Source organism: Nannobrachium achirus (genome assembly GCF_963921795.1).
Source record: "Nannobrachium achirus genome assembly, chromosome: 18".
Taxonomy (NCBI): Eukaryota; Metazoa; Chordata; class Actinopteri; order Myctophiformes; family Myctophidae; genus Nannobrachium; species Nannobrachium achirus.
Window position 1 is genome coordinate 55290720 of NC_137825.1, and position 24600 is coordinate 55315319.

Genomic DNA, 24600 nt, shown 5'->3' on the forward strand with positions numbered 1-24600 from the left:
ATTGGATATTTTCTTGTCATTTTCTTAAGGTAAGACATGGCTTTATTTAACTATCTGTTCACTGTGGAGTTAGCCAGCCTGTTTTCTTCTCCTCCGTGTGTGTGTGTGTGTGTGTGTGTGTGTGTGTGTGTGTGTGTGTGTGTGTGTGTGTGTGTGTGTGTGTGTGTGTGTGTGTGTGTGTGTGTGTGTGTGTGCGCGCGCGAGCGAGCGCGCATGCTTGCTTCACTTGCTTGTAAATATTGGTAGCTGCTGGTTATGGATCTTTGGTGGTGTGGTTGTGCCACACCACCAATGTAAATGACTGCTTGATTGCTTGATGAATGATGATTAACTTGATGTTTGGCTTTATATGTCCTGGCTGTGCTGCCTCTGTCTGCAAAATAAGTATAATAAATCCTATAGATAGACATATGGTGTCTAGAAAAAGAAGCACCTGTTTTACACTTTTTTTTGTTTATATTGTGTTACATTTGGGTACAAAATTAACTGCAGAAATCCGCTAAAACAACATTACAAAACCGCTAATATCCGCGCGCGTGCATGAGGTAATAGAGGTCGTGCACCCCCTGCTGGAAGAGGCTAGAATCGCCTATGCCGACACGATAGATGTCGCAACTGTGTGTAGCGCGCCTGAGGAACCTTTCAATAAAGATCCATTGTCTTCCATAAGTTGGTCAGTCGAATCATAACATGGGGTATGTCATCATTACAGATATTTATATTACTAATATTAGAAATTATTGTCCTCCCATGCAAGACAGTTACCAAAGTTACCAATATGCCTACATAATATTATTGCATTTAACAGAAAAAAACGAAATATTAATGTACAAATGCATTCAATGTGTTCATAAGCTTTACGCCAACAAGCCGAACAAGGCTGGCTGAAGCTAACTCACCCTGTATCGCTCTTCAGTTCTGCTGTTGCTTCTACAATCTGGATGCCACACTGTGGATCCTGTAGACAGAGGGAGAATTAGACAACATAAATATGAAAACATACATACTTGGAGTGTTCCCAGCAAGCACGGTCAGGACCTGGACCAATCAGTGACGTCTCGATTGGGGCCAGATCAAGTCAAACCATGACTAGTCAGAGCTGGCCTATTATATCACCTGATTTCAACCAACATAAATCATGCCCACGAAAACGGACATCCTGGATTAATCAGAGAGGGTCCGATCGAGGCCAGATAAATATCATAACTAGTCAGATATGTCTGAGAATATAACCTTACATGCTTATATTTCAACTAACATTACAAACAATAACAACAATCCATATGTCCATATGACGTCCTGGTAATGACGTCAAGATCTTCCCCATATGGGCTGTGATCTGGCCTATAGTTCTGAACGTCACCAAAGTCACCAGAGGATGTCATCATGCTGTCATTTGGCTTGCAGGGTTATGTATTCTTCAACTTCTTTGTACAAAGGACCCTGCGCGCTCTCAGATACAGCTGCTGGCTATGGGATAACATACCAGTCAAACAGTGGAAATCAGAGGCCAGAGTTTGTATCACAGCGTGTTAAGTATTCAGTCAAAAATGCTATGAAAGGGGCGCCCGCTGGCCTGGTGGTCAAGGCGCCTTAGGCGCGTACCATATACTAACTAGGCTATCATGCCTGCTGGCGTCGCCGGTTCGATTCCCGATCCGGACGACCTTTGCCACATGTCATTCCCCATCTCTCTCCCCGTTTCCTGTCAGTCTACTGTCCTATCGAATAAAGGCATAAAAAGCCCAAAAACAAATCTTAAAAAAAAAAAAAAAAAAAATGCTATGAAAACGGGATGCTTACATCTTCTCAATCATATACAGGACCCCTTGCCTACAGTCTTTTTGACCTCTGTAACAGACTTCAACCAAGAAGAAGTCAAGTTACAGTATATTACGTAGCCAAGGCAAAGACACACACAACCCAGTTCCAGGCTGGAGATACTAGTTCTTTCATTGTCAAAGAAGACACCCACCTTGTACAAACATTTCCTCTCCCTCTCTGAATGCGTTGTTGCATCGGCTGCATCTTGCACAACTTGGGTGATAGTGTCTGTCTCCGGCCTGCGGATGATAAAGCAGTCCTCTGATGAGTGCATGGAAGACACTAACATGCGCAAATTTATGTGTGTGTGTGTGTGTGTGTGTGTGTGTGTGTGTGTGTGTGTGTGTGTGTGTGTGTGTGTGTGTGTGTGTGTGTGTGTGTGTGTGTATACACACAGTATATAGCCTATATATCAAATGATTTTTTATGTTGTTGCCAGGGCAGGAATTTCATGGAGGACATGAAGGCCATGGCCGCCGTTGCTCCTCAGTTTGGCCTTGTGCCCCTCAAACCAATGGCATGACCTGAGGCCACAGTGGCCTTAATGCCCCAGCTGACTGTAACACTTTCTGTTTCTTTCTGGTCATGTAGACACCATTGTTTTTTTGTTGAGATTCTGAAATCTTAACTCCCCTGAGTCCCCAGCTTTAAACCAATTCAGTGACTTTGATTGGTGCTGGGCTGAGCATGGATCAGATTGTAAATATACCATCATTTATCTATTTCACAGCAGATTAGGTTATCATCCCTAACCCTTAAATTCAACAAATTCTTTCAATGGACTAAAATCTTGTTTTATTTGATGGCCTTCCTGCCCTAGCATTTGGCCTTTGTGCCCTCAAAAAATGGACAACACCAAAGGCCAGGTGACCTTGCCCCTAAAATGATGAAATTCCAGGCCAGGTTGTTGCTATAGGCAACACATTCAAGGTCCGAAAGTCTTTGCCAGCAAAGTGAACCTGCTTTTTGTCAACATTTTGACTGATGTTTTCTGGGTTGTAAGGCCGGATACCTTTTAACTCATCCAGAGCCCAGGACATTAACGGATTAGGGGGTCCAGAGTGCCCCCTCCCGGCCCCATTAACGGCCATTGTCTTATTTTGAAGGCCAGAAGTCTAGACCGGAAGTACTTCCGGTCTGACGTCATCGGATCCTGCGACGGAACCGAACATTGTTTACGTGGTGCCATGCTGGATTGCATAGGAGCGTTTATACATGTGTTTTATAAGCGAGCATCTGCCTCCATCTTCGCTTCTAAAGTGTTGTTTTGAGATAATGGACATTAAAGATGAGATCGGCCGTCCACCTCAATGTTATGGGATGACTATTGTGTGCTCGTGGAGCCGTGATGATGACAAATCAGCGCGGATTTCGTCTCCGGAGCGTCGGCCATTGTACTAGGTATTTTTACTCGCCGTTACAGTAATATATTACTTTTCGCGCGACATCACGCATTCGGCACTATACTTACTCTAGTACTTATCGCGTGACATCACGCGAAAGGCACTAGATGAGTTAATAATGGGCTTGTCTGATTGGACAATATAATGTCTAATCAGACAGGAGTGACATCACAAAATGTAATAGGTTCAAGGTTCAAGGTTGTGCTTTACTATTACATCTTGTGTACAGGTATACATAAGAGTAAAACATATTTTGGTTTGGCTTTCTTCAGACAATGCTTCAGCATATAACAACAGCAGAATAAAAATAATGTAGAACAGGGGTCTTCAACGTTTTCAGGCCAGGGACCCCTTAGTTGAGAGGGAGATGAAGCAGGGACCCCCACAACCTTTTCATAGATTCCATACAGTTTCATCGTTTGGCGGCACAATCATCAGTGTATTTTGGATTCATGTCAATTTGTGTTTTCAGATATTTAACCACTTGAACCGTCAATACTTGGTAAACTTGACCTTTCACTCTGTACTTAGTCAGCTCTTTTTCCCCTCTACACCAAAGCTCTTTGCCAAAAATAGCCGATCTACAAGCTCACAAGCTTGTAGATCGGCAATTTTTGGCTAAAGTTCTCAGAATATGGACGCTAGGGTTCCAGTGGTTAATATAAAAAAGGAGAAAAAAAATCAAACAAAGATTTGAAGGACCCCCTGTAGTAACTCTGAGGACCCCCTGGGGTCCTGGACCCCCTGTTGAAGACCCCTGACGTAGAAAGATTTAAGGAAAAGAAATAGAGTGCGAAAAAGTGCAAAGAGAGATTAAAAAAAAGAGCATCATTAAATGTGCCTAAAGGGCGAGGTTGCGCCATGTCTTGGCTGTCTAGCCAGTGATGTATATCGGACCCGTGTCCCATGTATGGAGACCCCTGGTACCCATATATGGAGATCCATGTACTGTATATGGAGATAAGCTGTGAGAGCCCAAACATGCTTACTCAGTTATTCGTTATGTGAAAGTCCTATGACATCTATGACAAGATCTGACATCATACATACAATCCCTTTTATGCCCATACATGGAGATCCCTGTCTGTAGAACCAGCCACACAGATATGGGCTGTCTTGGCAATCTGTCTTGGCCATATATGGATTCTGTTAGTGTGGTATGTGGCCGATGGGGCCTCCATATACAGTATGGGCATTCCCATACGAAGTCCTGTTAGATATGGGCTTAATATTGACATCAGGGAACTCCATATATGGGCATAAAAGGGATTCTGTTAGTGTGGTTCCCCTGACATCACAGTGAAGTCAGCGCGTGATGTCAGAGCAGCAAACCCATTCTGTCAGAGTGGTTCCCCTGACATCACAGTGATGTCAGAGCATGATGTCAGAGCGGCAAACCCGTAGACCGTAAAAAAAGTGTACATGTCCAGACAGACAGACAGAATCAGGATGTACCGCTTCACATACTAAATAGCGGTCGCAGTAAATGGTATGATGGAATTCACCAGGAACGGTACACATTTCTTTCCTAGACGCCCGTGATTGGCTACGGGGCTCAAACAGACAGACACACAAACAAGCAAATCGAAGAAATCCCACAAATAATAAAATAAAATAATAATTAGGAAGTAGTGAAAATAGCAGATACAAGCTCGCAACGCGGCGCCTAGCGACACGCTGTGTGTTTGTAGAGTGTTTGTAGATCTGCTAGGTCCCGGGCAAACGCCTAATCTCTCTTTCGGATATCGACCTGAAAAGTTTGGGAACCCCTGCTCTAAACCACAACCTCAACACCCAAATGGACCCAACAGCACCCCAGCAACTCCTCTAACAGAGAAGATATTAACCCATTTATGCCTAGAATTATTGAATGCTTTAACCAGTGAAAAATAGCAGATATACAAGCTCATAGCGCGGCACTGAGTGCCACGCTGAAAGCTTGTAGATCTGCTATTTTTGAAAAAGTGGCCAAATACATATCGTTTTGGGGGTCCTTCACATGAAAATGTTCGAGAACCACTGACATAGTAGTCTCTCAAGAACAGACTAACTGAGCTCCATTTAAGTGAAAGGGACCTTTTCTTTGACGATGGCTGGCCAGATTGCTGACATAGAAACATAGGTTTTTTCAAAAAACCTTAGAAGGATTCAAAAGACACTTATAGAAACGGGTCAAAATTCAAATTTTCAAGATTTTTTCAAAAATAGCAGATCTACAAGCTTGTATATCTGCTATTTTTCAATAGTTAAAGCATAAAATAATGATACACAATAATGTGTACCCGTTCTAATTAAGAGAGGTGTTGGGTGGATCTACAAAAGTCATATTGCCAGTGTCCTGCTACCACAGTCTGATGCAATGCTTGAGAAACGCATGACTTCACCCAGATGTGACCCTACGTCACCCCTTCGTCATGTTGCCGTGGCAATGTACAACAGGACATTTTCTTCTGGTAAACAAACTGTCCAGGGCAAGGATTACTCCCTCGATGTTGGTATCTTTCAGGAGCTCTACTCATTGCTGCAACAGATTTATGTCCCAGTGTTCTGTTTTATGTTTAATGTTAATTTAAGACAGTGTTTCTCAACCTTTTTGAGCGGTGGTCACAACGCTCCTATACGTGGCCGTGTGTGTGGGTCTGTCTGTCTGTCTGCGTGTCTGTCTGTCTGTCTGTCTGTCTGTCTGTAGCCTGCAGTAACCTTTTCTGACCACACATGTTAAGGGAGGGGCGCTGTTGCACACACACACACACACACACACACACACACACACACACACACACACACACACACACACACACACACACACACACCACCGCTCAGTTCACACGAGTGTGATTTTTTCTGCATGAGCACACTTTTCATGTCCCAAGAATCCATGGGCACACAAACATAATACGGGGGTGTAAATATCGTCACTGTCGGGAAAGAAACCTTGAATTTCCAAGTTTCAAATTTGTACGTTTCTTCGCAAAGTAAAGCCCTGCTTCATCATTCAAGGCTGTCGCACAAGAGTAGTGAAAACAGCAGATCTACAAGCACACAACGCCTCGCACCGCGAGGCGTTGTGTGCTTGTAGATCGGCTGTTTTCACTAGTCTAAATCTTTTTTTAAATGATAAATACGATACTGGCTTTCAAGCAGTTTCAAGGGGCACACTTGACCCTTCTCAGGGGCACACCAAAGGTCCCCAGGCACAGTGGTTGAGAAACACTGATTTAAGAGACTGTATTCTGCAGACAGCGGACGTCACAATCACTCCAGACAGCTTGTTAAGTGCAGTGCCAGAATAAAACAGAAATAGTTATCTCTGTTAAAAGCAATAAATATGATATAAACAACCTCACACAGAGTACTGCATGTGTCAACTGTGCAACTGTCATGCATCTACACTGAACACAGCTGTTTAACATACCAAAAATAAATACACTGAACGTTATCTTCATAAAGCACAAAAGAAAAAAGAAAATAAAATAAAACCATGCCATACAGCATTAAATCAGGATGGAGAAAAAATGTTTCCCAAGTAAATCAAATACTGTTAACAGATAACCCTACCTCCAACAAGCAGCTTGCGTCTGACTAGAGTATGTCCATTTCCAGAATGCCTCCGTCTCCAGAATAAGACTCTATTTCCCACAACCACTCCCCTTTTTTGGCCCCTATCACATTCTCTATGGCCCCTTCCAATCTACTGTACCTTTCTTCTTCCCCTCTATACAGTTATGTGCATAACTTTCTGACTGTAAAGAGCTGCAGACCTCTCCACCGCACTACCACAGCACTTCTGAGTCTGCCAGCAGATGTGTTGCAGCATCAATGACAAGAGGGAGGACATCAATTGTGTCTGAATTCTGCTGAACTAGTTTTGGAATAGCTACAAGTCTCTTATCTTGTTAGATGTCCAACATGCTGCCATATAATATATTAATCGGATATCGTCACTGTCGGGCAGAAACCTCGTATCTCCCAGTTTCAAATGTGTATGTTCTTTCGCAAAGTAAAGCCCTGCTTCATCATACAAGGCCGTCGCACAAAAGTAGTGAAAACTCTTTTCACAAGTTTAAATAATTTTTAAAATGATAAATACAAAACGAACGGTTTTGGACATACAAGGTTTCCACCCGACAACGACGATATGTATAAAACGTCCTGGATGCTACGGATGCTTGTGGTTGAGAGTATGCAAAAGGGCAAACAGTCCATCTCCCAAGGGACTATCGATACCAGATGTTTTCGGACACGAGGAGGAATGAGAGGGGCTTGGCTACATGACAGCATCTAGGCCCACCCCTCCTCTGAAACAACATCCAACCAGTATTTAGTAATGTTTACAACATTGTGCTGGCTTCATTTTAAAATACCAAGGTCTGCTGGTCATTCCATGGTTTGAGTAAAAGTCTGGATTCGGATACATTGTTGATAATATTTCACTGATTGCTGCCCCCATCATTGAATTTAGTCAATTATATTGAAGTTGAGCCACACTAGCTATGGAAATCTGTCGGAATCTGTCCGAATATTCCGTTAATTTAACCAGGAAAAAAAGTCAAATTAGATCTGAGCAGCATTTTTTTCAATGGGGACCTGGCCAAGAAAGGCAGAACAGCATTTAAAAGTTACATTAAAGTTACGCAGAAAATTGTGTTGGATTTACGATGAAACAGTTCTAAACCTGGGTTAAAGGGGAAGACCACCCACTTTCAATATTGAAATATGTCATTAATATACCTTAGACTTAGAGGAGTTATGTGGAAATAGAAAAAAAGTCCCCCCCCCCCCCCCCCCCCACATCCAGTTCTAGGCAACACAGAATGGGGGGAACTTTTTTTCTATTTCCACACAACTCCTCTAAGGTACATTAATGACATATTTCAATATTGAAAATGGGTGGTCTTCCCCTTTAAGATTCAAATTGTATCTCAACCAGGCCAGAAGGGCAGGGGATTATGTTTTCTCCCCTGTCCATCCCTGTGTCTGTGAGGAAATCTATTCAAAATGTTCTGATCAGCCTCAACCAATATCACTGTTTGTTGCAGAACCTTCTTTTTTCACCAAACAAGGAGCTACCGGTAATTCTCTAATGCATCATGACAATGCAGTCAAGGGAACATGTCTCCATTCAGACATTTGTTGTTGTGGGCTCGCCTGAAAGGCGGGAACACTATGTTATCCTCATTATTGTGGGCTCGCCTGAAAGGCGAGAACACTGTTATCTTCATTATTTATATATAGTGAGTTCCGTCGCAGACAGTACAAAAGCGTCACATGACAGTTAGCACGCTGCAGAATATAGTCACGAGCGAGCCCACACTGTTTCGTAGGAACAGTACAGTATTTCTAGTGTATATAATTTATAATATATAATATATATATATATATATATATATATATATATAATATTTTTATCACATCAATCAGTACAGCTTGGAATTGTGGACAAAATCTTATCCAAAGAAAATAGAATGTTGAAAGTTTTGTGTCTGAGAGAGGCTAAATCTCATCAAATGGTGAATAATGGGCTTTGATATGAAAAGGGTTGAAACCCACTGGTTGAACTTACTAGTAGGCCTGTGTCCACAATAACACGTTCATCAATATTCTCAACCACGTCCGTCATACCGATGTCTCTGGTTCACATTGACACATTTCCTGGGGCAATCTGCCCAGATCATGCATGTCATGCATGTCTTCTCTTCTTTTTTAGTTTTTTACTCTCAAAAAAGCATCTGTAATGTAGTGCATTTGAAACTACATTGCAGTGCACATTGTGGGGTGCTCACTGCTTGCCTCCTGTGAATTGTTTTATTTTATTTTTTGTTTATTTTATTTTTATTTTGTTGCTGAGTGAGGTCAGCAGACAAAGTGACATGAGTGAGATGAAAAAACCTGAGTGAAATGTGCCAATGTCAACCAGAGACATCGGGTATATGTTCCATTATGGTTTAGTACGTGAAATCAAAAGCATTGGTCATTTTGACACATTGCTATACGAGTATATCCATATCATTCTGTACCAGTTCAAGAAGCGATGTTATCTGAAATCGGAATGTTTTATAAATACCCACACTTTTGACTTTTTCTTGGAAAGTGGCCAACTTTTGTGACATTTTGATGTATAATTACATTATAGAACTGGCTGGTTCCAGCATACCTGCTACAATACAACAAAGAGCTGCATATCAAGAGGTGAATACTGTAAAATCACCTTGAGGTAGAGAAGTATTGGAGACATAGCCTATAGCCATTCCAAGTCCTGGCTGCCATCTTGAAAATTGTGCCTTTGAGGAACATATTGTCCTAAATGTTCAGTATACAAGAGAACACAGACCCATTTTGTTTTTATTTGAATTAAATAAAATCACCCTACCTTCAATACTGGTCCTCACTAATGCTCATTATACGACACCATTTCCGTCTACTCACTCTGTGTGAGTAGCCTTCCACTAATTACCAGCGGCGCCATCGTCATGTTTGGTCATTTGCAGATTTTTTTTCTCGTATCAATGCAAGAACAATGGCTTCTATTTCAGCATGCTGACTTTCCAGGAGGAGAAATGTTAGTTTTCTATTAACTCATTCACTGCCAAGCATATTTACCCAAACTACTAACCATTGTCCGCAACATAGTTTTTCAAGTAGTCACAGAATATTGTCATACCGAAAATCTTTCTCTGCTTCTGCGAGAAAAAAAATTATAATTTGATCATTGAAAACTCCACTGTTTAGCGAGACACATAGCGAGACACGGAAGCGGAGAAGTGGACAATTATTCGGTGAAAAAGATAAACAGGAAGCGGATGGAGCGGTGTTTTTCCGATGACCTCGTTTCACTGGTGATCCTAAGAGCCATGATTTAATGTAGTGGTTCTCAAACGTTTTCAAGGACCCCCAGTTTTGGTATCCATTAGGCCACGGGCTCCCATAACTCTGAGTGTACACATGGAACCAAATGGGCCATTTCGGTTCCATTTGTACACAAACCAACAAAATCTCGTAATAGTCTGTGCTGTGATAGTCATTTGTTGTGATAGTCCGATCCGCCCACCGCAGCATTCAAAAGACGCCCACTGGTGTGAATCGCAAAATAATCCTGCGATTATCCTGGCTATCCATTTGAAAGATAGAGGCGTCAACCTCCCGTCCAGCTCCTCGTGTTTTTGAGCGGTGCTAACCGCTCCTATAGACCGCTTAAAAAAAAACATGATGTCACAAATGATGATGACATGAGTCCGCTAGACCAATGAAACACTTCGATTCTGTTGATCTGTCCATGATGTCATAGTCACATAGGCACCCGATTGGTTAACTCTGATTTAGAACGCGTTTAGGCCGCCTAAATTACGTCATAAAAAATTATTGAGCGGTGCTAACCTTGAATTTCAAAATTGTATGAGTCATGTATTATCTATAATACATGAAAACAAACCACACCTTTAGACAGAGCGCTTTAATCACAGGGCCCTGTCTAAAAGTGTGGTTTATTTTCATGTATTATAGAGATATCCAGCTCAAGACAATTTTGAAATTCAAAGAATATAAATAAACAGCTTATAATTATCATGTAGATCGAAGTACGAGCTTTACCATGCCTAACCAACCCCATATCCTGGACACTTCATGGGAACGAAAATACAGTACAGCCATCATTTTGCAAGAAGACATCAAATATCGTCCCAACAGAAATAACACTCTGCCACATGCCAGACTTGTCATTTCGAATGACTTTGTCTTCAAAGTATCTGAACATGACCTTTCAGGGTCATTAGAATGCACTATCCTCAAGTATTCTAATTGAGCGGTGCTAACCGCTCCTATAGACCGTTTTTCTACCAAAACCATGATGTCACAAATGATGATGACATGAGTCCGCTAGACCAATGAAACACTTCGATTCTGTTGATCTGTCCATGATGTCATAGTCACATAGGCACCCGATTGGTTAACTCTGATTTAGAACGCGTTTAGGCCGCCTAAATACGTCATAAAAAACTATTGAGCGGTGCTAACCTTGAATTTCAAAATTGTATTAGATCAGGACAGGACAGGAGTCAGGTCAGGACGTTCTTTGAATTTCTCTATAATACATGAAAACAAACCACACTTTTAGACAGAGCGCTTTAATCACAGGGCCCTGTCTAAAAGTGTGGTTTGTTTTCATGTATTATAGAGAATATCCAGCTCAAGACAATTTTGAAATTCAAAGAATATAAATAAACAGCTTATGATTATCATGTAGATCGAAGTACGAGCTTTACCACGCCTAACCAACCCCATATCCTGGACACTTCATGGGAGCGAAAATACAGTAGAACCTCCTTCTCCTCTTTGGATCTGCAACTACTGTTGAATTTTGTACAATCGGTCTCTCATCTTGCCGGCCTTCTGGCTAAACTGGGACAGTGATCATGAAGGTGATACCTATAATAATGTCATGTTTGGCAGATCCTGGCAAATCGTGGTATGAAATTCAAATACTTCGGCTTTGCCGAAATAATTAGTATAGGGTCATAAACAAAATCTAGAGGCAAATAAGGTCCCTGGTTGCCTAACTGGCTCTGGTGGTAGAGCTGGTTCTGTCCAGAGATGGTTCCGTCCTCTATATGGATTCGTTGTTTGATTGCTCTTAGGGCTATTAGCATGGCTCTTACCATTTACCATCTAAGAAAGAGAGAGAAAGAGAGAGTGATATCTTCTAAGACAGTTCGGGCACTTACAGAAGGTCTTCTTGAAAGATTCAGTCAAGTCAGTGGTCTTGAACATAGCTGACAGCTGTTGTACTTGGTTGTACAGCTGTTGCTGCAAGGTCTGTGGTTCCAGAACATACAAGGCCTGCTCTTCTGGAGCCTCCTGACCCAGGTCCTGTTGCTCTGGATCCTCCTCACCCATGCTCTTCTATGTTTCGACCCTCCACCATCTTGAAGAAGGATCTTTTTTCTAGAACATCCTGACTCAAGGTCTGTGGTTCTGGAATCTCCTTGACAAGGGTCTATGGTTCTTTTGTATTCTTGCCCAGTTCTTCGGGCTCTTCGGGCCCAGCTCTTCAGGCCTGCAATTCTGGAGCCTCCTGACCCAGGTTCTGTTGCTCTGGATCCTCCTCACTCTTTTGGGAGTATTCTGGTTACCTCCAACATTGAATGACTTAATAACTCTTAACCTTTAATTGTATCTATTATTTATGTTGTGAATGATGTAAGCCCTATGTCATATCTTCTAATATAATATTTTGAAAGCTTTATTAAATGTGTTTCTCAATATATACACCATTAGTATTAACCAATTAAACTTCATCTGAGAGATGACGTTATTGTGATATCACAATAAATGTTATATAATAGGTTAATCATAGAAAAGGATACATTGGTAAATGTTATGGGAATTTGTATTAATGCAGAAGAGGCTATATTATCAAATACACAACGTTCCAAACTGATATTATTTAATATCTTCAATTTAAAAGGGAAAAACATTTATGATTGCCAGACCCATGAAATGGGTAGGCCTACATAAGCAAATGTCGGTCTGTCCAGGTTTTCTATATAAAGGGTATATGGGTCAGTGACGTGACGCCCCAAAAAATGTGTTTTTAAAAAAACTTTAAATTGCAGGCATAAAAGTTATTTACTTTTGTTCTACTCACTCTCAACCTTATGGAAATACATTTTGTTTTTAGATATTTTATTGGAATCAGACTTTATTCAGCAGTTTGTTGTACTTGTGCCTAAAATCGTCATATGGTGTGACATGAAAATAATTGTTCATAAAATGAAAATGGAGTACATCTTTCTTAAGTTACTCACTTTATCAAAGTCCTTTATCATAACTAACCAGTGATCCACTATAGTTTTTTGAAAATTAATTATATCTGTATATTTTTTTCATAATCGACACTCTGTGTGAGGCCCATGTTCATGATCTTACAACATATTTTAAATGTATTCTGTCAAAACTTTCTCTAAAATTACACAAATATTTGTGACTCTTCCTGATAATATTCTCTATGTAATCCATAAACATTTTTTTGGTTTAATCATTAATAAAGGTATGATTTCTCACTATTTGGAATGTCACACCAAATGATTTAGTGTCACACCGTATGATCATATCTTCATGTGTCAAAGCAAACTGTGTTTTAACCTACCTATTAGTGAGTACTGAACTTTACTGATTGATTAAACAATTACCCAGGATAACATGGCCTTAATATTTCTGAACAGGATATTATTGTAGGGCTTTAACATGGGATAAGAAAGAATTGTAGTAGTAGATGGATGATGAGGATGTGCACAGGAATGCTACGCACACCTAAGTCTTCTGCCGGCCCACGGCAGAAGGATCCTAAAGGGACAATAAGGCGCATAGCCACACTTGGAGCCAAGGCATTGAAGGCAACATTTTATTAACACCAATTAGTGGAAACAGAACTCAGCATTCAGGTAAATTGCTTTTTTCCGAAGTCTCCTGAACTTGAACACAGCATTTTGTGTTGAACAAATGTAATTAGGAATCATGAAATTACACCACATCTCCACTAGCTAAAGAGTGCTGGGTTGCGCAACTCCGAAAATAGCTGATCTACAAGCTCTCGCAGCACAACGTGTTGAGAGCTTGTAGATCAGCTATTTTTGCTAGTTTTGTCTCGGGTCCTACCTTAACACTGTCCACTGTCCAGTCCAGTGAGTGAAAGTACAAAAGTATTAGATCAGATTAGATTATACATTTAGACTGTATTGTACATCAGCCAGTCGTATTTGGTGAGGGTAGCAAACCGGCTGCTTGTTGCGGTTCTGCTATGCCACAGACAACCTCCTGCTCTTCGTAGAAAATGCAGTCTCGCCCCTTTGGCTCCTCTCTCCTTGCTGGGTCATTGTTTAGTTTCTCCCTGTACTTTCTCGTTCTCTCAGCACTTGTCATTTTCCAGCTGACAAAAGAAAATGGAATGTATAGTTTAAGACAAAGAGAAAATTTTGTTTAGATTGAAACAATATGTTAAGGTTTCTGTGAAGGGGTTTCTGCTCCTTCTGATGAATTTGAAGTATCACTGAATGAAGCTAAATTACATTTTATGTAAAAATGTTTAAAACAAATGTTTAAATGTACAAAAGAAACATGGAACTTTGTTATTTGTTGTTATATCTGTAGTTAAATACAGTATAAATCATATGGTGTGACAGTCAAGTCATATGGTGTGACAAGCAGACATGTCACACCATATGATTAAGTGTCACACCATATTACTGTTTTCTCCATTTAGGTTTACCTTGAGGCTACTATGTACACATTAGCATGCTAACAGCATGCTAGCTATAACAAAGCAGCCTAGATCTACATGGAAATATGACCAAAACTTCAAATAACTTAAGCTTTTTTAAAGAAAAGGTGTCACACCAAAAGACATCCAGAATGGTGAGTTTGTCAACGTTTCAACAAGATGGCATTTCATGAAAATGTTAAAATCATAACTCACCTCAGACACCTGTCTTGCAGTTGTGCTGGGAGTGCTGAATAGCCTTACAGAAGAAGGACCTCTCTAGCCAATAGGTGTCCAAATAATTGCCTGTTTAATTTTTCCAAACTAGTGTCACACCAAATGATTTTGGGTTGGGGGACAAAATGTTTTTGATCAGAAATGACTGAAAACATTATGCTTTGACTTTGAAAAGATATAGGCTCAAAATAGACATTTTTTTTTAGCCTAAATTCATTTTCAAATGATTTTTAGCAATTCTTTTTCTTAGTTTTATTCAAGTTCCCACTTTGAGAAACAAGGTCAGGACAGTCACACCATATGAGTTTTGCCATGTTTGGTTGAAGATTCTGAAGAAATGAGGAATGAAATGTTTTAATCTTGAGTAAGTTCACATAAAGCTTAATGTCCTGCACAATATTCAGAAGGTTTTTGACAAATATATTTTTTATTTATACATGTTTGACACCGAGGACAGCGAAAACGTTACGTCACGTCACCCACCCTATATGATGATGACATGATGATGACATGCCTACAAAAGGCATGATGTCATAAATGATGATGACAGACAGGGGGTCTGGCACAACCAGGTTGACCTGGTCTAGTTATTTAAAGAAAAGGCTTGAAAATCAAAGTCCACAGTATATCATACTCCCTAAATATTTTTGCACCGCTCACTTCGCACGGGTGCGATTTTTATCATCTGGTCTACAGATTGTCAGCCACCTAGCCACCACAGTATGCCAAAATCTTTACCATATTTTTGGTAAATAATTGAAGTGTGAATGTATATATTATTCGATTTCACGTTACTTATATGTCACTCAGCGTTCTTGGTGACGTCACAAAGGGTTTTACTCCAGTGTGGGTACGCTGGTGTGTCTTCAGGGAACTTAACACACTGAAACTCTTGTCACACTGTTTACACACAAAGGGTTTTACTCCAGTGTGGGTACGCTGGTGTGTCTTCAGATTCACTAACTGACTGAAACCCTTGTCACATTGTTGACACACAAAGGGTCTTTCTCCAGTGTGGACACGCTGGTGTGTCTTCAGGTCACCTAGCTGACTGAAGCCCTTGTCACACTGTTTACAGACAAAGGGTTTTTCTCCAGTGTGGGTACGCTGGTGTGTCTTCAGGGAACTTAACACACTGAAACTCTTGTCACACTGTTTACACACAAAGGGTTTTTCTCCAGTGTGGATACGCTGGTGTGTCTTCAGAGTCACTAACTGACTGAAACTCTTGTCACACTGTTTACAGACAAAGGGTTTTTCTCCAGTGTGGGTGCGCTGGTGTGTCTTCAGGGAACTTAACACACTGAAACCCTTGTCACACTGTTTACAGACAAAAGGTTTTTCTCCAGTGTGGGTGCGCTGGTGTGTGTTCAGGGAACTTAACACACTGAAACTCTTGTCACATAGTTGACACACAAAGGGTTTTTCTCCAGTGTGGATACGCTGGTGTGTCTTCAGAGCCGATACCTCAATGAAGCTCTTCTCACATATGAGGTTCTCCTTCCTGTGTAAGTTATCAGATGTTTCTGTACTTCTCCTGGCTGAGACGAAGTCCTCACAAGATCTCGGTTGGTCTGTGTCTCCTCGTTTCTGATTGGTTACAAAGGAAAATGAGGGGAGCTGTCCATTTCTCATCATTTGATCGTAGAGGTTGTTGTGGCTCGCCATGTCTTCATGTCTTAATGGAGGAGAACCTGAGATGTGAAGGCGTATGGAGACTCAGAACTGGAGACGTACGTCTTGGAAGATTAGTTCATGGACAGCACTGCCGGTACTTGCACTGTTAATTGGAAGGCGTTTCTTTGTCTATTGTGGGCTGGAAAGATTTGGTTTTGATAACTTCTCTGTCAATCTCTGTCTCCCCCTCAAGTGTCCCCCTCAAGTAAATCACTGGTTTACCCTGCTAAAACTCTCCCTTGGTCGTACCCAGACTAAATGTGATGTTTAAAAACTGCGTCACATCTTATTCAGGCTGAGATCTGCTCTGATGTCACAAAACACAAACTGTTGACATCATTCCTAACAACGCCGATTTACACAGACACATGTGCAATTCATCTATCAGTGACTTTGGCTTTGTATGGCATTGTTTGTCTGCACACATTTCCCGCTTAAAACATATGATGATAACTCCTTACCCGTTCCTTACCCATTCCCCGTTATGCAGACGGATGGAGGTTTTATCCCGTTTTATAGTACTACTGTATATTTTATAAGTAGTATTTTTGCATAACGTGCACAAAACTTTTTTCACATGAACTTTGGACCAATACGGTCAAACTGTCTGGTCGGATTTCTTTTAAAGTGAAATATTATTTTTTAATAATTCAATCAATATTGCGGTTTTATGCAAATTATTCTTCGGCCTCTAAATCATACATGCAAAGTTACACGTTCATGGCATTTGGCAAAGATGTGGAGGGTTAGTCAAAGTATCACTGAAACCAATTTTATTCCAATCGGCCAAAGGGGGGCGCTATACGAAGCATTTGAAAATTCAAACTTCAAACGGGCATAAGTCATGACTCGTTTCGTTTGAAGACATGCAACTTGTTACACGCGTGCTTTGACTCGAGCGGAAGACATCTGTGTCGTTGTTAAGTAAGCTCCGCCCTTTGATTTTCCGCCATTTTGAGCAGTTTGTAAAACGTGTAAACCCGCTTTTATTCTGGAATTTTCGCTCCACGTGCACAAAACTTTTTTTATGTGAACTTTGGACCGATATCTAAAGATCTGTCAGATCGGATTTCTTTAAAATTGAAACATGCTTTTTAAAATAAATTCAATGAATATTGCAGTTTTATGCAAATTATTCTTCTGCCTCTAAATCATACATGCAAAGTAACATGTTCATGGCATTTGGCAAAGATGTAGAGTGTTAGTCCAAATATCACTAAAACCAATCTTACCCCAATTGGCCAAAGGGGGGCGCTATATCATTTTGAGCAGTTTGTGAAACGCTTAAACCCGTTAGGATTCTTTTTTGCAATTTGCATGAAACATTCTACACACAATCTAAGGACCTTTATGTAATATGCCTATGAAGTGCACACACACAAACAAATAAAAATAATAATGAATATAGCTGCAAGCAGCGATAAAGTGGCCAAAGCCAAAAACACCTCAAATCATGAACACAGCCTGCAATGTGCGTGAAATCTTGCAAGCACATTCCCAATAGGTCAAGGAACAGATACCACCCTTCTTACATTGGCCTGTTATAGCGCCACCAGCGGGTCAACTTTTGCACAACACATTTTTGGAACACAATGGACCAATCTTTGACGTCAGTAACGTCAAAGAGAGCACTGCCTGCGATCTTGACATTTTGTACTTTTATAGCCATTGTTTTCTGGCTTGAAGCGAGCCCACAATTGTTTCGAAGGAACAATATTTTTCTAGTTACATTATAGAACTGGCTGGTTCCAGCATACCTGCTACAATACAACAAAGAGCTGCATATCAAGAGGTGAATACTGTAAAATCACCTTGAGGTTGAGAAGTATTGGAGACATAGCCTAGCCATTCCAAGTCCTGGCTGCCATCTTGAAAATTGTGCCTTTGAGGAACATATTGTCCTAAATGTTCAGTATACAAGAGAACACAGACCCATTTTGTTTTTATTTGAATTAATAAAATCACCCTACCTTCAATACTGGTCCTCACTAATGCTCATTATACGACACCATTTCCGTCTACTCACTCTGTGTGAGTAGCCTTCCACTAATTACCAGCGGCGCCATCGTCATGTTTGGTCATTTGCAGATTTTTTTTCTTGTATCAATGCAAGAACAATGGCTTATATTTCAGCATGCTGACTTTCCAGGAGGAGAAATGTTAGTTTTCTATTAATTCACTGCCTGCCAAGCATATTTACCCAAACTACTAACCATTGTCCGCAACATAGTTTTTCAAGTAGTCACAGAATATTGTCATACCGAAAATCTTTCTCTGCTTCTGCGAGAGAAAAAAAATAATCATTTGATCATTGAAAACTCCACTGTTTAGCGAGACACATAGCGAGACACGGAAGCGGAGAAGTGGACAATTATTTGGTGAAAAAGATAAACAGGAAGCGGATGGAGCGGTGTTTTTCCGATGACCTCGTTTCACTGGTGATCCTAAGAGCCATGATTTAATGTAATGGTTCTCAAACGTTTTCAAGGACCCCCAGTTTTGGTATCCATTAGGCCACAGGCTCCCATAACTCTGAGTGTACACATGGAACCAAATGGGCCATTCGGTTCCATTTGTACACAAACCTAGCCTGACACTCAGCCTGAATTGACATTTCGTTTCACTTCATTATTCAGTCTGAAGTCAGTTCCGCCCACGGCTTTTGCAGGGATGGGCGTTGCCAAAATGAGGCACTGTTCAGCGATTGGTTCACCGACCAACACATGACATAGTGTTGTTATGTGTGCCTGGCTGGCTAGTGGCTAACCTGTTGCTTGCTAGTGCTACTTGCTAACCAAAGAAACAGTCAGAATAGGAGCACTACGAACTAGTAATCAAACACAACATAACATGCCTGCTACTGGTGTTTCATAGCGAGATCGATACGATCGCATTTTACCGCAATTTACCGCGACACGATGTGCGGTACGGTACGGCGGCGGCGCTGGTGTACTTGGAAACACACATGAGTTCTGGGAAACCCCCACCCACGCTGATCACAAGACGCTGATTCACGACGCTGATTCGCCCGTTTGGATTTTCAACCGAGGCAGGCCTCCTCATTGAGAGCGATTCTAGACCTGAATCGCCGAAACAAAAAAATTAAATGGGTGTGGCTAGCGATTCAGGGTCTGGAACTAGGCTAACACAAACCAACAAAATCTCGTAATAGTCTGTGCTGTGATAGTCATTTGTTGTGATAGTCCGATCCGCCCACCGCAGCATTCAAAAGACGCCCACTGGTGTGAATCGCAAAATAATCCTGGCTATCAGGGACGTGCTGGGCCCCTGATTCAGCCCGGGAAAAAGAGTTGGAGAGGCCCTCATTGCGTGCTATAGAGAGAGATCTCTCTCTATAGCGCTGCTGCTACTCAGATTTGCCATTTCAGATCATGACAAGTGACAAGCCAGTGGGCCAATTACATGAGTTATTATATGTCGTCGTTGTCGGGTGGAAACCTTGTATGTCCAAAACCGTTTGTTTTGTATTTATCATTTTAAAAATGATTTAAACTAGTGAAAACAGCCGATCTACAAGCACACAACGCCTCGCACCGCGAGGCGTTGTGTGCTTGTAGATCTGCTGTTTTCACTACTTTTGTGCGACGGCCTTGTATGATGAAGCAGGGCTTTGCTTTGCGAAGAAATCTACAAATTTGAAACTTGGAGATTCGAGGTTTCTGCCCGACAGTGACAATTTACTTTGTTGGCCACCAAGCCCCCAAAATGGAACGAAGACAGACATTTTATTTTAATTTTTTTCCTAATTGGCCGGCCTGGACCGGCCGGGAATGAACCGGCCATTCGGGAGTTGTCCCGCTTTTCCCAATGGCCAGCACGTCCCTGCTGGCTATCCATTTGAAAGATAGAGGCGTCAACCTCACGTCCAGCTCCTCGTGTTTTTATCATCTGGTCTACAGATTGTCAGCCACCTAGACACCACAGTACGCCAAAATCTTTACCATATTTTATAATATTCGATTTCACGTTACTTATACGTCACTCAGCGTTCTTGGTGACGTCACAAAGGGTTTTACTCCAGTGTGGGTACGCTGGTGTGTCTTCAGGGAACTTAACACACTGAAACTCTTGTCACACTGTTTACAGACAAAGGGTTTTTCTCCAGTGTGGGTACGCTGGTGTGTCTTCAGATTCACTAACTGACTGAAACCCTTGTCACATTGTTGACACACAAAGGGTCTTTCTCCAGTGTGGACACGCTGGTGTGTCTTCAGGTCACCTAGCTGACTGAAGCCCTTGTCACACTGTTTACAGACAAAGGGTTTTTCTCCAGTGTGGGTACGCTGGTGTGTCTTCAGGGAACTTAACACACTGAAACTCTTGTCACACTGTTTACACACAAAGGGTTTTTCTCCAGTGTGGATACGCTGGTGTGTCTTCAGGTGATCTAAACTACTGAAACCCTTGTCACACTGTTTACACACAAAGGGTTTTTCTCCAGTGTGGGTACGCTGGTGTGTCTTCAGGTGACCCAACTGACTGAAACCCTTGTCACACTGTTTACAGACAAAGGGTTTTACTCCAGTGTGGACACGCTGGTGTGTCTTCAGAGTCACTAACTGACTGAAACCCTTGTCACACTGTTTACACACAAAGGGTTTTTCTCCAGTGTGGGTACGCTGGTGTGTCTTCAGGTCACCTAGCTGACTGAAACCCTTGTCACACTGTTTACACACAAAGGGTTTTTCTCCAGTGTGGGTACGCTGGTGTATCTTCAGGGAACTTAACACACTGAAACTCTTGTCACATTGTTGACACACAAAGGGTTTTTCTCCAGTGTGGACACGCTGGTGTGTCTTCAGGTCACCTAGCTGACTGAAACCCTTGTCACACTGTTTACAGACAAAGGGTTTTTCTCCAGTGTGGGTACGCTGGTGTGTCTTCAGGTGACTTAACCTACTGAAACCCTTGTCACACTGTTTACACACAAAGGGTTTTTCTCCACTTTGGATACGCTGGTGTTTCTTCAGAGCCGATACCTCAATGAAGCTCTTCTCACATATGAGGTTTTCCTTCCTGTGTAAGTTATCAGATGTTTCTGTACTTCTCCTGGCTGAGACGAAGTCCTCACAAGATCTCGGTTGGTCTGTGTCTCCTCGTTTCTGACTGGTTACAAAGGAAAATGAGGGGAGCTGTCCATTTCTCATCATTTGATCGTAGAGGTTGTTGTGGCTCTCCATGTCTTCATGTCTTCATGGAGGAGAACCTGAGATGTGAAGGCGTATGGAAACTCAGAACTGGAGACGTACGTCTTGGAAGATTAGTTCATGGACAGCACTGCCGGTACTTGCACTGTTAATTGGAAGGCGTTTCTTTGTCTATTGTGGGCTGGAAAGATTTGGTTTTGATAACTTCTCTGTCAATCTCTGTCTCAGTGTCCCCCTCAAGTAAATCACTGGCTTACCCTGCTAAAACCCTCCCTTGGTCGTACCCAGACTAAATGTGATGTTTAAAAACTGCGTCACATCTTTATTCAGGCTGAGATCTGGTCTGATGTCACAAAACACAAACTGTTGACATCATTCCTAACAACGCCGATTTACACAGACACATGTGCAATTCATCTATCAGTGACTTTGGCTTTGTATGGCATTGTTTGTCTGCACACATTTCCCGCTTAAAAAATATGATGATAACTAGGTCCTTACCCGTTCCTTACCCATTCCCTGTTACGCAGACGGATGGAGGTTTTATCCCGTTTTATAGTACTATATTTTATAAGTACCATTTTATAATGGAAAGGGTATAAAAGGGCCAATGGAAATTGGCCCTTTTATAATAGTCTAGTTGGCTGAAATGATAGTCTAATAGTCTAGTTGGTTGAAATGTCATGTGAGGCTCACCAATCCACCGATACCCAAGGTTTTTGGACATTTGTCCGTTTATGCCCGTTCTGATTTGCTACGGGCATAGACGGCCCATCTCGTGGCCATTATTCTCCTTGATTGCATGACGTCACCCTTTGCCCCGCTTAGCTGGCACTCTTATGACCCAGCAGAGGTGCACTTGTTGATAGTGACGTCACCAAGAATGCTGGTCCCTGATTGGCTGATTGGGATGGACGGACAGACATTTCGTTGTTTAATTGTGGGCTCGCTGCACACATGTGTTATTTTCATTATTTATCTATCACATTCTCCTCAAAATGACGTAATTATCAGCTCCTCAAAATGACGTAATCTATCAGTCAAATTCTCCCCAAAATGACGCAAAGACAGGGCCCTTAGCCAATGAGGTGCAGCCAAAGGGTAGATCTTTGTGCCCATACATGGTGTTACATACGAGCCCACACTAAACAGTTATTATTTAACTCATTTAACTCTACCTCAGGGGTGTAAAGTAACTAAGTACATTTACTTAAGTAATGTACTTAAGTACACTTTTGAGCTATTTGTACATAACTTGAGTATTTCCAATTTTCAATACTTTTACTTCTACTCCATTACATCTCGGATCCAAATATTGTACTTTTACTCCACTACAATTTTTGAAAACTTTAGTTACTAATTACTTTGCAGATAAAAATTAGAATAGGCTATTATAACAAAAATGTATGGACCACTTTAGCCCCATTTTATACCCTCTTTACAAGCTCACAACGCGTCGCATCGCGATGCGTTGTGAGCTTGTAGATCGGCTATTTTCAAACATTTAGTACTTTTACTTTTGGTACTTTAAGTACATTTTGATGCCAATACTTTCATACTTTTACGCAAGTACATTTTGAATTCTGGACTTTTACTTGTAACGAAGTACATCTACAGTGCAGTATTGATACTTTTACTTAAGTACAACATGTGAGTACTTTTTCCACCACTGCTCTACCTCTATTTTTATACAATGTCAAACCCACTGGTTTAACGTGGTTAATCTTACAAGTAGGCCAGTGTCCACAATAGCACGTTCATCAATATTCTCAACCACGTCCGTGTGAACAACTGTGAGTCATATATGTTATAATGTTCCATTATGGTTTAGTATGTGAAATCAAAAGCATTGATCATTTTGACACATTGCTATACGAGTATAGCCATATCATTCTGTACCAGTTCTAGGAGAGATGTTATTATCAGTAATCGGAATGTTTTATAAATACCCACACTTTTGATTTTTGCTTGGAAAGTGGCCAACTTTTGTGACATTTTGATGCATAATTACATTATAGAACTGGCTGGTTCCAGCATACAATTCTTGGCCATCTGGCCAGTGATGTATATGGGACCAGTTACTCATATATGGAGACCCCTTCATGATAGTTATGTTATGTCAAAACATGCCCATATATGGACATTGCCCATATATGGACATTACCAAACATGGGCATTCCCATATATGTCCTTAATATTGATAACATAATAATGTCCTTAATATTGACAATATAGGAATCTCCATATATGGGCATAAAACGTATGTTAATTAGTAATGCCAAGCAGGGCCTTGGTGAGTTAGGGCCTTGGTTTGATGCCTGTGGATATGGGCATAATGGGGCACCCTAACATTCTCATTTTCGGCCTGGGATTTATGAAAGAAAATCTCAGAAATCTCCATGTATGGGCATAAAAGTTTTTTTTCTTTTTCTGGGAAGGACCATATATGGACTTTTATACCCTGAGAAATCTCGTAGCTTGTCTGACTGTCAGTACAGGAAGTGATGTCACGTGACATCCTTTTTATGCCCATATATGAGTCATTCTGTACCACATCACTGTGACTCACTGACATCACACTGACATCACTTCCTGTACAGCCGGATGGACAGACAGACAGACAGACAGACAGACAGACAGACAAGCGACAAGGTTTTTCAGGGAATAATGCGACCTTTGGTCGCAATAATACAATGAAGAGAGAAAAAAGCCAATCTACACACTCACAACGCACCACATTGGGCGACAGCGGCGCGGTGGTAACTTAGCACTAATTCCCAGTGGTGTAAAGTAATGAAGTACCGCTCCTACATCTGGCTTTGTGTGTATGTATGTAATTCCGTCCGTCCGTATACGGTCCTGCAGACTGTAAAATATAAATGTTATAATTTTGGGCAAGTTGGCCCACCCACCACAATAAGACTAAAATATGAATGTTTTCTTTTGACGCAAGTCGGCACTCTGTCGAGGTGCCAACTTGAGCCTTGTTATTCATATCAGGTCTAGTTTTTGCTACGTCACCAAGTTGGTGACGTCACCC

The 24600-nt window shown here is 41.3% G+C and overlaps 1 protein-coding gene across 1 annotated transcript in view; it reads right to left on the reverse strand.

Annotated features, from left to right (window-relative positions):
* The window catches only part of LOC308303195 (actin-binding LIM protein 1-like), a gene marked incomplete at both ends in the record, with an annotated part of 95873 nt that overhangs the window by 24582 nt on the left and 46691 nt on the right, over positions 1-24600 (reverse strand). The window contains 2 exons of the mRNA XM_080747519.1: positions 900-958; positions 1976-2063. Coding sequence (XP_080603645.1) covers positions 900-958; positions 1976-2063 — 147 coding nt within the window. The remainder of the gene's footprint in view (positions 1-899; positions 959-1975; positions 2064-24600) is intronic.